Genomic DNA, 12,943 nt, shown 5'->3' on the forward strand with positions numbered 1-12,943 from the left:
CACGATTAGTAAGTGATATGTAAGCTTTGAAATGTGTGTGTCCAGTGTTTGTTCTGCCTTCTCGCTGTGCTGCTGGGATGTTGTCACCCTACTGATGCATTTTGCACCCTTTGTATGAGATTTTTCTGAATGCACTGTGACTTTGTGTGGGATGGGTTGTGACATACAGAGGACATTTTGGAGGTACCGGTTTTCCACCTGAGAGCAACAATCACCATGGCAGCACCAGTATCACTAACAGTTAGTAGTGTCCAGCTGAGTCCTGAATGTGCTGGCAGTGACTCACATCCACCTGACGTCCCCTCTCTCTCTGCAGTGTGTGTTTCTCCTGCTTCCTCCCTCCATCTGGTTATACTCTTATCTTACATGGAGTGTGACGGGGGAAGGGGAGCTAAGGGAGCTGACGGAGGGTGGTGATTACACACACTACTACTCCTGTGTCAGGTGTTTGTTTGTGCGTGTTTGCACATGCCAGACTGTTTCCAAGTTTAAGTACACACTCCTGCAGCTTGTGTGTGTATGTGTCATGTTAACATCCCTGCTATGTTGAACAAGCCCACAGGAATCAGGTACACAGAGTGTGACGGTTGTGTTTGTTTGTGTTTGTGTATCTGTGTGTGAACAGATGAGGTTTGGTTGGATGTAATATTAAAAGGTTCCCTCAGTAACTGGCTCTTATTATCTTCTAATAATAACTTCACCTCAAAGGTTCAAGATCATTTACAACAAACATGCCAAGGACTAGAGATGTTTGGTTTCTTATTTCCAGATTTCAAGTCTAAGACTAGTCCTGAGTGTCAGATGTTACAGATTGTCCCCCCATACCATTACAAAAAATATATATATAAGTCATGGATGTCCACCAATTGCTGACATTTTGCAGGCTTAATGCACTTAGGGTTGTTTTTCGTGTTTGCTTGGATGAGCATTCTCATTAATAAGTGATTCCACATTTCAAGCCTGACACACGACAGGATTTTAAAAATCTTAAAAGATGCTGAAATTGGGTCATATCACATGCATAAGGAGAATCTTCAGAGATTATCCTCTCTCAAATCTTAAACATGCACACACCACACACCACACATTTTACAAAATAATGCCCAGCACACACTACAGGATTTCATGAAGATTGTTACACCAGATAGAGGAAGTAAATGTAAACAAAAGCACAAAAAATGGAGACTAGTGTCATGCTGCTGGCTGGAGCTATTATTTCCTGTAAGAAAAAGAGAACGAAGACTAAACACATCTGGATGAAGATGTGGTTGGAAAAACAATATAGACATTTGTGGTCTTGTCCTCCATCTACACTGTTCAATGCACTCAACACGCTGCTCCCTCATGGTCACAATTTGCATCTGTGATAACTTTTGATCATTTCCAGTCCCTCGTAGGCAGCTCTCTGTGATTGGTTATGGTCTTCCTTAACCAAAATGAGCAGCATAATCATCCCGACAAATATCAAATGCGTTTGGGGCTTAAGGTTTATCTGCCACCCACTCATACTAGAAGATAATCTGGGCCTAACCTCCTTGGAACAACCTTGGTCCCGGACAAGGTTTGTCCATTGATTGGTCCGAATTGGGGTCAAATTGGGCAGAGATTCTTGTAGCGTGAGGCTTTAGACTCAAGGTAGGCCCATACTGTTATTGGTACTGGATTTATTTCTTTATTTGTTTATTGTTTGATGGTTTTTATGTTTTTTAATTATATTTTTGTGTTCTTTATCCAATGATAGAAAAGCTTAGCTTTGGTGAGCAAATATTCTGATATTTATAAAGGGATATTTCTGTTTTTTCTCACTCTACTTTTTTGTGGTCTTTGGAATTGGCTTCAGAGGCACATTTGAAGACAGAGATCTAAAAGTTGCACTGTATAGGGAAAAACCAGAAAGAATGATCCAGAGATCCACCCTTGGCATCTACCGTATTATGAGGACACTGGTGTAAAGATGTGATGAACCTTGTCTTCAAAAGATGCAGTCAGTGCAATCTGTAGTGTGAGTTGATTGAACAACAACTTTGCTTCTTCCCTGAACTCTGCAGATACCACCAAAGTTAAATCCAAAGTTTAATATGGCCTAAGACGGCCTGATGTGGTTTGAAAAAACTAAAACTGTAAAGCAATTAATTTGTTCATTTCATTTTAGGTGAGATTGTACGAGTTACTTGTCGCTAGTTATTTCACTAGCAGCAATGACTGACTGACAGAGAAAATAGCCCTCACATAAGGCTAAAGCTCACTTTAGACTGGATCAAGTCTGTAGCATAATCTGATTTATGTAGAGAATTTCCAACCTTAACACTCATTTTGGTATAAGTGTACACATTGATCAGATTTTTTTCAGCATTTACCAATACCATCAGAAAGCCTGTTTTGTTTTTGTGTTATTTTCGTCATAGATGTATTCATCAGCCTTTAAGAAGAAAAGCAAGTTTTTAAGTGTTGCTGATCTTTTTAACAAAAAATAACAGATTTAAGTCTTCATATGTTTTTAAATGTCTTTTCTTTTCTTTTCTTACTTGAATTTAGAGAACTCCTCTGGGTCAAACTGGGCATAATATATTGGCATAATGTCTGATGTCCACATGTTTACCATAAAACTTAAGTCACTGACATTAGTGATTGATTAATGTAAAAGTATTGATGATTCCTACGTCTTAAAAGCAAATGCATAAATCACAAGATTTCATCTTCCATGTAGGCGAATGATGTCATTAGTTTGATGCGTCTGTGCAAGTCTAAAATGAATTCTTTTGTCTAAGCTTTCCAACTTGTGTTGCTGTCTCCCTTCATTTGTAGCTTCCCCTTTCTCCTATTTATAACTCTGGGCAGTCAAAACAGTAACATACTGTAGGAGGATCATTCAAACGTGATGTGGTGGCGCGTGGGCTTTTACTGCAGGCTGCCTGACAGAAATGATTTCATATGAAGAAGGAAACTGTCACTGTGGATGGATAAATATATCCTCTCTGTCTGTCTGCTTAGACGAGCACACAGTAGCCTGCTTTCCACTGCCCAGTGTAACATAGCTAACCAGAGCTTAAGGTAGTCATTATTTACCACATATCAGACCATTTTCCAGCATCTGTGGTGTGCTGGCACGTACTTGCCATTAGGAATGATTTGTCAGCTGGGCTCTGTGTCTGTCCAAGAAATAGACCTTTGATCCTGATTATTTGCATTTTAAATTGTCTGGCATAAATGAAGTGGAAAAGGAGTCGTTGTTTTTGTGTGGGAGGACTGAGTAGGCTGTGTGTTAAGAAGACTTGTGGTTTTGCTGTAATTATTTTCCTGCTGTCCGCTCATAAACCACATGATTATGACAAGAACTCAAAACTCAGGAGAGGAATTGCAGCAAAAGCTAAATGTGTTTTTTTGTCTTCATACCCCTGCAGAGTTGAAAAATACACTGCTCTCTGTGATGGTGTGCATTAAATAAACTTCTTACCTGAACTGCAGCATGAGGCTCAATAAAGACTATTTGTTTAAAAACTGGGTACCATCCTTGATTGTTCATTTTAGATATCTGTCCTGTTTACTGCTAAGCATCACAGATCTTTCTTTGGATCTTAGCATCCTGAACACACTCGCCTGCATTTCTATCTTGCAGACCACGCTTCCTGTCCTGTTGCTGGGCAGATCTTCAGACCTGAGACCGGGAGAGTTTGTTGTTGCCATTGGAAGCCCATTTTCACTCCAGAACACAGTTACCACAGGAATCGTCAGCACCACTCAGCGAGGGGGCAGAGAGCTGGGCCTCAGAAACTCAGATATGGATTATATTCAGACTGATGCCATCATCAATGTAAGAAAAAGAGGAAGCTGTTTATTGTGCATACACTTTGTTTATACTAAAACTAACAAGGAACTTTTTTTTTTTGTTTGGCAGTACGGCAACTCAGGAGGACCTTTAGTCAATCTGGTAGGCACTCTTTTAATTAGTTTTTTTAGTTCATGTCTGAAACAATTTCTGTCGATATGAGACACTAAGCTGAGGTTTGCTGTTTTAGGATGGCGAGGTGATTGGAATCAACACCCTAAAAGTGACAGCTGGCATCTCCTTTGCCATACCCTCAGACAAAATCCGCGAGTTCCTGGCAGAGTCCTATGACAGACAGTCTCGAGGTATGAGCTCTTACTGACAAGACTCACAATATGTTCTCTTTATTGTGTCCCTTCAGCCACCAAGACAAAGCCGTGTCAGGCACATTCACAAAATTGGCTGTATCAGTTGGACCGGTATCTATCTGTTTATTCAAAAAAGGCTTCATGATTCAGGATTTAACTGTTCCTGTGGTGGTTATTTCTCATCTCTGTGTGCTCCCATTAGATACATTTACAACATTTCTGACTTTATGAATTGTTGCCCAGCATTACCCAACACAAAAATGACACAGCATGAAAGTAATAGAGAAGTAAATGCCAGAGTGCGCCAGGTTTTTCATTTCATTTTACTGCTTTTCACCTTTTGCCCTGGGAGGTGTGATGGAACAACGAACATGTGTGTATTTTATGACTGGCAACATGACTGCCTGATTTAATTTATTTATATGATGACACAACTACAAAAACAAGACTACCAAAATTTTTATTGCCACATGTGGAAGATTGATTTTTTTTTTCTTCTTTTGTGATCTGGTTCATCTCCAGGGAGAGGAGCTGCCAAGAAGAAGTATATTGGTGTGAGGATGATGACTCTTACTCCAGCGTAAGTTGCACACTTCTTTTTTGTAGAGGAATAGTAAAACTTCACCCACAGAAGTCTCTTCACAGATTCAGCAAACACTCATTAAAATGAAAAGATTTCTGGTGTCTAAGTTGTTTCATGCTTTGAAGTAGTGATTGACCAGTTGTGTATTACCAGTTATTGAAGTATGCAGGACAAAATGCATCATAAGGACGCAGCAACTCTAATCAGAACTGTTTCATCAGTGATTAATCTGTATAAAAGTGTCCTTCACAAGCTTTTTATTAAGATAATCAATAAGGAAATTGGTTTCTCTGTCAGGTTCATACCACTAAAGTCAGTCAAGATAAAGCCTCTGTGTAACTTACTATTTACTGTAAAACTGAGACTCCTACCAAAATTTAATAGGGCTGTACTGCAACGGAGATCATACAAACCAAACAATTATAGCGTTACTTTTTATGATATTCTAGGATGCGTTTGATGTTACATTTGATCATTACACATTACAACCATTTAATATGTATGTACTGTAGCAAATCAGTTTCTCTTCTGATTTCTTACTGCTGACATTAGTTAGAGTTAAGCCTCTGTGTAACCTACGATTTACAGAAAAACTATGAGCCCCTCCTCAGTCTACCCAAAAAGTAATGTGATGCTTTCCCTTGCAATGGCATGAATCAAGAAATGATTGCATCTTTTTCACCAACAAATCCATAAAGATGAATATTATGTCAGACATAATCTGAACATGGGCTGCATGGTGGCGCATTGGTTAGCGCTGCAGCCTCACAGGAAGAAGGTCACCTGTTCAAATCCCCACCTCGGCCAGTGGGCCTTTCTGTGTGGAGTTTGCATGTTCTCTCCGTGCATGCGTGGGTTCTCTCTGGGTTCTCCGGCTCCCTCCCACAGTCCAAAAACATACTCACCAGGTTAAATGAGCACTCTAAATTGTCCCTAGGTGTGAGTTTGTGAGTGAATGGTTGTCTGTCTCTGTGTCAGCCTTGCAATTGACTGGCAACCAGTCCAGGGTGAACCCCGTGTCTCACCCAATGACAGCTGGGATAGGCTCCAGCCACCCGTGACCCTGAACAGGATAAGCTGTATAGAAAATGAATGAATGAATAATCTGAACACATTATCGTTTCTCAAATTTCCCATGAAAACCTGTTATTTTAGAGTTCGCAGCAAGCAAAACAATTTCTTTAATCAAGTTCATACCGCCAAAGTTAGTAAGAGTGAAGCCTTTGTGTAACTCAGGATTTACATTTAAACTGAGACTTCCCCTCAAGAATGACTGGGGTGCTCCAGTGAAAGATCTCAAAAGCCAGGTGTATATGGTATAATTTGACAACATACCTGAAAGGCCTATTTCCCACAAGCAAATCAAGCAAATCTGTAAAAATGTCTATTTACAGTGAAACTGAGACCCCCAAATAATAAAACAAACACAAGAACAGGATGATCCTCTGGGTGAAATGATGAACCAAGAAATGAATACATCTAGTTTCAGTCAGATCTGAAAAGATGAATGTTCTGTCACTTTCAGACTGAATACATCATTGCCTCTTGACTTGCTCACTGAACTGTAAAACACGGCACAGCACAGGAGAGGAAGAGAGGAAGTCAGGACAGGAAGCCTTGGTTGAAAATCTTTATCAGTCACTGCTGGCTACACAAGAGTGACAATAACTAATTCGTTGTGAGATTTCCTTTAGCATACTCAGACTACCACACTTTTCTATTTTTCTTTTTCTTGGCAGGCTAGCCAAGGAGCTGAAGACTCGACACCATGACTTCCCTGACATCACCTCTGGAGCTTATGTTATGGAGGTCATCGCAAAAACCCCAGCTGCAATGTAAGGAAAATATTTCTGCACATATGGCTTTCAAAGTGTAAACTCAGCTCAGACTTACTTAGTTGTGACTTCATGGTTTGGAGCAGAATCCCAGACTCTTTCTCAGCTTTGGGATATTGCCTTTGGCGCTTTGAGCTCCACACATGTGCCTTATTCTCACAAGACAATCATCACTCCGCATGCAGCCTCTGCTTCAATCTCACAGTGCAAATAGTATATTTCATTTCCTTTATTTTATTTCCCACCTTTAGCTGTCAGTTGTGCACCTCAAAAAACACTCAGAAAACCTCCTACACAAACTGTCTCCATACAGAAAGTTAATTCATGGCCCACTCCAGCGTGCCTGGAGTTCCTGGCCCTCTAAAATATCCCCCTCCTCCCACAATCCAGCCCACTCCAATAATCCACCACCACAGCTCCAGCAGAGTGGGGGCTTGGGAGACGCTGAGGTCAGCTATTTCCTTCAAACCTCATGCTGGGAGGTTACGAGCTGCGCTGTGGTTTTCCTGCACCAGCTCACCCAGCCTAGAGCAGCGGCCCCTATGAGGCTTTGTCAGAGTTTACTTGTTGCTTAATAACTCTGCTGTTTTGCATAGCATTTCTGTGGTTTTCTTCTGTTTTCTGTTTCTTCTTTCCTGAAGCCTTTAATCTCATTCCTTTTATGTTTATTTCAAACTTAATTCTGGCAATCTTGACTCGGCTGCAGAGAATCTTCAGGCCCTCTATTGGAGCAGCTTAGCGTAATGAGGGGCTCACACTTTGCTGCAGTTGCATTAATTGGTGCAAGTGAAGGTTTGTTGGTCTGCACTCACATGTGGGTGTGATTAAACAGCTGTGGTGAGAGTCAGTGTTTGATATCACTGCCTGTGTGTGATTTCAGGTTTACTACTTTTATTTAATAGATTTTTACAAGCTTAGCGCTGACACCTTGCTGTGCTCTCATGTTTATTCTATCATTAGATCTCTTATAACAGATGTTACACTGGCTGAATTTTTTGCCAACAGACCTGTAAACAAACCTGGCCAAGTCAGATGTGCTAGTCTAGAAGCACATGACTTATGTTTACTTTATGTTTTTGTGTGAGTAATGCACTGCATCTGTGGGCCAGAAAATCAACCTGCTGTTTTATTTACTTCTCCTGAAATCTCAAGTGGAAATTTTAGCAACACCTTATAATGAGGAAAAACGGCCACATTTTATCACTGGAAGGTAAAGCAAGCACAGCATTTTTTCCTCCCATGTGAGTCTTGTAAAAATGACCAAAACAAATGTGTCAGTGTCTCTGATTCCCATACCTGGGTTTAAGCATCTCTGTAAGTCCTCCGGGTCTAACTAAGTGTGTTAACTTGGCTAATGGGTCATAAATATAAAATTTAATTTGAAGAAAAGAGACAATCATCTCATTAAAAAAAAAAAAAAACAGAGTAGCTGTTAGTTAACTTCACCCAACTGTGGAAGTCAGTTGTATCTTTGACAAGAACTGTTGCAGAAAGGGAGTGGTGGTGGACCAAGGGGAATAAATAAATGAGGTTTTTAATCACAGTGGAAGAACAATAGGAGTGTGGGAAAACCCTAAATACAAGATTAATGCCCTTTGGGTATGATTACTTCTTTTTAATGGGATTTTTTTCTAGATGATTACAGAACAGATTGCAACCATGCTTTAAGTTTAACTTGGCATACTGTATAAGCAACAAAGACGCAAAACAAAACTGGCCCTTTATTTTAATTTTTGGGTTTTTTTTTGTAGAATTATTGTACTTATTAAAGGGTTTATAGTATAATGAAGATGGTAAAAGCCAGTGCAAGGTTTGTGTAAGTGTTAACCTTCAGTTTAGCCGGCAAAATTATTGTTTGTCATTTTATCTATTTGTATTTGCTACTTTTTTGTTTTGCTTTAATTACATAAAACTTTTCTTTATTTCTTTCTTTTTTTAATTTTTTTTTATCAGTATTGAGTTTAACAAGACACCAGGTTGGGAAACATGCGCTTTGGGTTTTCTGTTCTGGCTCTTTTAGGAGCCCATCTTTGTTTTGTTTCTCACTTTTATCGTCATTCCCTCAGGGATAACCACGGCCAGCAAAGTGTGTGTTTTATGCCCTTTTTTGTGGATCATTCATCAATTTATTTGTGAATTTTGCATTCATTATTGTTCTTTTGTTTTGTTTTTTTGTTGTTAGTTTGAGGGTGGAAGTTGGTGAAAGTAAAAGGAGCTGGTGAATAAAATGCAAATAAAGCCATCTGTATAGACAACTCAGCTTTGTCTAATGTCTGTAGCAAGTTAAACCCAGTGTTGAAAAATTAAGAACACAGCAACAAAATTTTAGGAAACCCTGTTCAAGCCCATACTAAAATCCAGATATCTACAGCAAAGTTAAATATGTTTAGAGCCATTAAAAATAAATAAAGAATAAACAAATGAATAAACAACTTTTACCTCTTTAATAACTGCCCAAGGATGGATTCTTCCCCTCTTATCCATTTAAATCTTAAGTCTTGAAAAGTTACACACAATTAGAGGTGCCGCAAAATTTACTAACATGTAAGCATGTTTAAGCCGTCTGCCAGGTTGCTAGGCTATTCCATTCCCCAAATTCACTACTCTATTAGTTTTTGTGATAAGCTTATAGTAAGTCAAAATCAGCATTTCCAATATAGAGAGACCCATGTCTTGGCTTCATAACACCTCTTTAGAAACCAGGAAGTGACTTCACTGAGACCACATCCATATTTTAGAAAGTCTATGAATTTGATGGTGCACAGCCAGGATCTTAAATCTCACATAGAGCAGTAGCACTTCTATTTTGCTGCCCACTGTTACTTCCATAAACCGTGTTCAGCAAGAATATCAAATCCCACTAATAGAAAAGCAGGTCTGAAATAGAAAAACAAACTAAAAATGCTGCAATGTTTCTTTTTCTCCTATTATCCACGTGCACTTACAATTTAATCTCTCAATTTATCCTCTCTTCTTCTCTCCTCAAGTGCTGGACTCAAAGAGCATGATGTCATCATCTCAATAAATGGCCAGAGGATCTCAACAGCAACTGATGTCAGTACCACCATCAAGACTGCTGACACCTTGAGAGTAGTTGTGCGCCGTGGAAATGAAGACGCTATCCTAACAGTTGTTCCAGTGGAGATCGACCCTTGACCCTCCATATGATATGACAGGGGCTGGAGCTAGTTTTTACTCATTACCAGTGGACCTTAAATTTCAGGGTGTGGGCTTTCACTGACATGCCCTCTTCCTGTGGCCAGAGGCCAGTGATGCCACAAATCCAGTAAAGGCTTTGTCTTGAATGTATGGAAGCTGAGAATGGCCAACATAGCAGTGATTTTTTTATGCCGTAATCTTGAGATCACAAGTTAAGTGTTTTATAATCTTGAAATAACAACGCTTATTTTGGCATGTGGAGGGGTTGATTAAGTTTGTTATCTCAAGAACACAGACAGAACATTTTTCAGATAACAAAGTAATTTATACCAAGAAAATGTTTTTATAGTTTCCCTGAGAACAGAGAAGACTGATATTTCAAGAATTATTGTTTGGGTTATTTGATCATACCTGGTTTGAACTTCAAGATGGCAGATGGGTCTGACGATTTAATCAGCAGTGTTAAGGTGACTCAATTGAATGTTATCTCCCCCACCATGTTCAGCCTTGAATTGCTGTCCATTTAAACCAAATGTGAAAGACGTCAAGAGGTCATGTATGCAGGACTGTATGGCAGCCCTGATCTCTGATTAAAGTAAAGATGGGACCCCCCTACCAATGGTGGAATACTGTGTTCTCATGAGTAAGAAAAAAAATTAAGATCTTATGTTAACACAATGGAGATAATTTCTGCCTGTAAGTATTTTTGGCATCCTTAGCAATGCCAAAAGTTGCCCCTAAGGCAGTGTTGTACTTTATCCTCCTAACTTCACTTTTTGTCTTTAACCCTTTGAACATTTCAGCTACTGTGTGTTTACAAACTAGCTGAAAGAATTGGATATAGGCATCTTAATTTTAACAACTTACTCTTGTTTTTGTCTTTTTTTATGAACTTTGGTTCAATCAGGCCTTTCACTGCAAAGTCTGAGCATTTTAAAGACATGCTGAGCAAATTTGGTTTGTATAATTGTTTTATAAACTCCTTTTTAAAAGTACTGTAGAGTGTTTATTTGTATCATGTGATGTATGCTAAGAAGAAAATAAAGTTTACATTCTTTTGTTTGGGCTCTTTCCCTTTAAACTTGTATCATTTTTCAAAAACTTGTAGTCAGACACAAAGAAAAACACAGTTTCAGATAGATTGCTCCAAGGTTGACATTACCATGCTTTCTTTGTGCATTTAGGATTTGCTTAACCATTGCTCATCTACACACACACACACACACACACACACACACACACACACACACACACACACACACACACACACACACCACACACACACACACACACACACACACACACACACACACACACACACACACACACACACACACACACACACACACACACACACACACACAAATGGAGATCTGGTTTGGATTTGTTTTTATTGCCTTCATATGGGCTTGATAGTGGTCTGGTGTGATTGTTGGGCCAGGGGATCTGCAGGCTGACCTCAGAAATAGGAGTGCAAGCCAAGCAGAGATTCGACCCATGATGCATTGGTCACAGACGAGGGCCTCGCATGAGTACACTCAGTGTTTTGGTAGAGATCTCTGTGTACCACATCAATTTTGGATAAAGATAATGAAGCAGATCCCATGAGAACTAAGTGAGCCACCACAAAATATAACCAGTTTCAGAATTTACAAAAAAAGTTGAGGATGGAAAACTTTCACTCCATGAGTGGAAGCAAAGAAAACAGCAGAAAGAGGGTTTTTTTGCATACCGTAAACCACATTCATTCCACAAAAGGTTGTGTTATGTTTTGCCAACAATAGCAACATTAAATTAACTTTTAACAGCACTACAAAGATACTTTAACATTCAGACAAGTTTGTACATTCAATTTCAGACCATGCCTTCAAAAACCAGTTGAAGTTTATTCTTCTCAACACGCTTTTTCCATTCTCATAAACTATATGCTAACTTTATAACAAACAGATGCCTTCAAATGATGTCAAATTGCCCCAAGGCATGCACCATAATACCACATCATCATATGGGTATCTTTGTAATGAAACCATTCTCCCCTTTATTTATCACATACCCAGTTCACAGATTTGGGGTCAAAGACCAGATGTATATTACTTTTCACTATAGAATCAAACTTGTGGGTGATAGCAAGTGTTGCTGCCATCTCATGGTTTTGCACCAGTGTTGCAGTCTCTCTCATCTTAATTCTCCCTGCAGTGCTGCAGTACTTTGTACAGATGTGACACTTAGAGTTAAGTGTTTATGTTTCACTTGGCAGTGGCACAAATGGGTGACTCATTTATTCCAATACTGTATTGCATTCAAAGAGATCACAGCATGCATAGAACTAGACCCAGCTGTACCATTGGCCCGTTAATGATGAAATAACTGCTGGACTGCCAAAACTGAGCTCCAAACCATCAGTCATGTATGACCTGGCCATATTACCTCATCATCTTTGCGCCTTGATGTGTAGTGACACACACTTGGTCAGCTCAAATATGTCCAGATGCCAAAAAACTGAAACACGTAACTAATTTGTTTTGTGCTCCTCTTTGTTTCTGCTCCATACACATGCTCTAACATATTTGAAATACATGATTGAGAAAAAAAGAGTATTTATAATTTGAAGAACTAAAACAATCAGGTGTTCGCTGTTGATTTAATGGTACCAATTTATACACGGGTGACATGTTTGCACATGACATAATTCAAAACATAGATCTTAAAAGCACAACTTACTTTGTATACCTTGGATTGGATTGAGGAAACAGAGGATAAAAAATATCTAAACCTTCTGTTCCTGATTTAGACACATCTGTCATCAAAAGAGTGACTACATGCCCCATCTTTGAAATCACTTCCATACTTTCAAGTAGATGTTATGATGTCTGATAAGGCTGAGTCACAGCCACATAAGTGCTCACACAATCTGGACCTCTTTACACTGCAGACCCAGGGATGAACATAACACACTATTCATTTATTTGACACCATCTGCGCCCTGGACCAGAATGAGTGTTGATGATCTGTATGAGTTCTGTTTCCACGCTGCAGCAGGTGTTTGAGCACTAAGTTCAGTGAGCCCACTCCAGTCAAACTAAGTCTGTTTAAAACTTAATGTCTTGTTGATTTTATATGATACATTTTCTTGTATCTTAATGAGTCTACAAAAAAGGGTGAATTTAAAGTTGCTACTTTTTTGTAGAGCAATTTGAAGTACATGAAAAACACCATCTCTTGATGAAGCAAC

At 39.2% G+C, this 12,943-nt stretch overlaps 1 protein-coding gene across 2 annotated transcripts in view; it reads left to right on the forward strand.

Moving 5' to 3' along the window:
* Positions 1–10,741, forward strand: part of LOC141794640 (serine protease HTRA1A-like) — a 30,846-nt gene extending 20,105 nt beyond the window's left edge. The window contains exons 4-9 of one of the 2 annotated variants that reach the window (XM_074675020.1): positions 3,617–3,811; positions 3,896–3,928; positions 4,017–4,131; positions 4,657–4,714; positions 6,457–6,552; positions 9,540–10,739. In XM_074675020.1, the coding sequence (XP_074531121.1) occupies positions 3,617–3,811; positions 3,896–3,928; positions 4,017–4,131; positions 4,657–4,714; positions 6,457–6,552; positions 9,540–9,708 (666 nt within the window). In that variant the 3' untranslated portion in view covers positions 9,709–10,739. Of the gene's footprint in view, positions 1–3,616; positions 3,929–4,016; positions 4,132–4,656; positions 4,715–6,456; positions 6,553–9,539 lie in introns of both variants that reach the window. The other variant, XM_074675019.1, reaches the window with a different exon arrangement.
* The last annotated feature ends 2,202 nt before the right edge of the window (positions 10,742–12,943 follow it).

This window comes from Halichoeres trimaculatus, unplaced genomic scaffold (genome assembly GCF_033239565.1).
Source record: "Halichoeres trimaculatus isolate MK-OKI-2021-1 unplaced genomic scaffold, fHalTri1.1 fHalTri1_scaffold_8, whole genome shotgun sequence".
Lineage (NCBI taxonomy): Eukaryota > Metazoa > Chordata > Actinopteri > Labriformes > Labridae > Halichoeres > Halichoeres trimaculatus.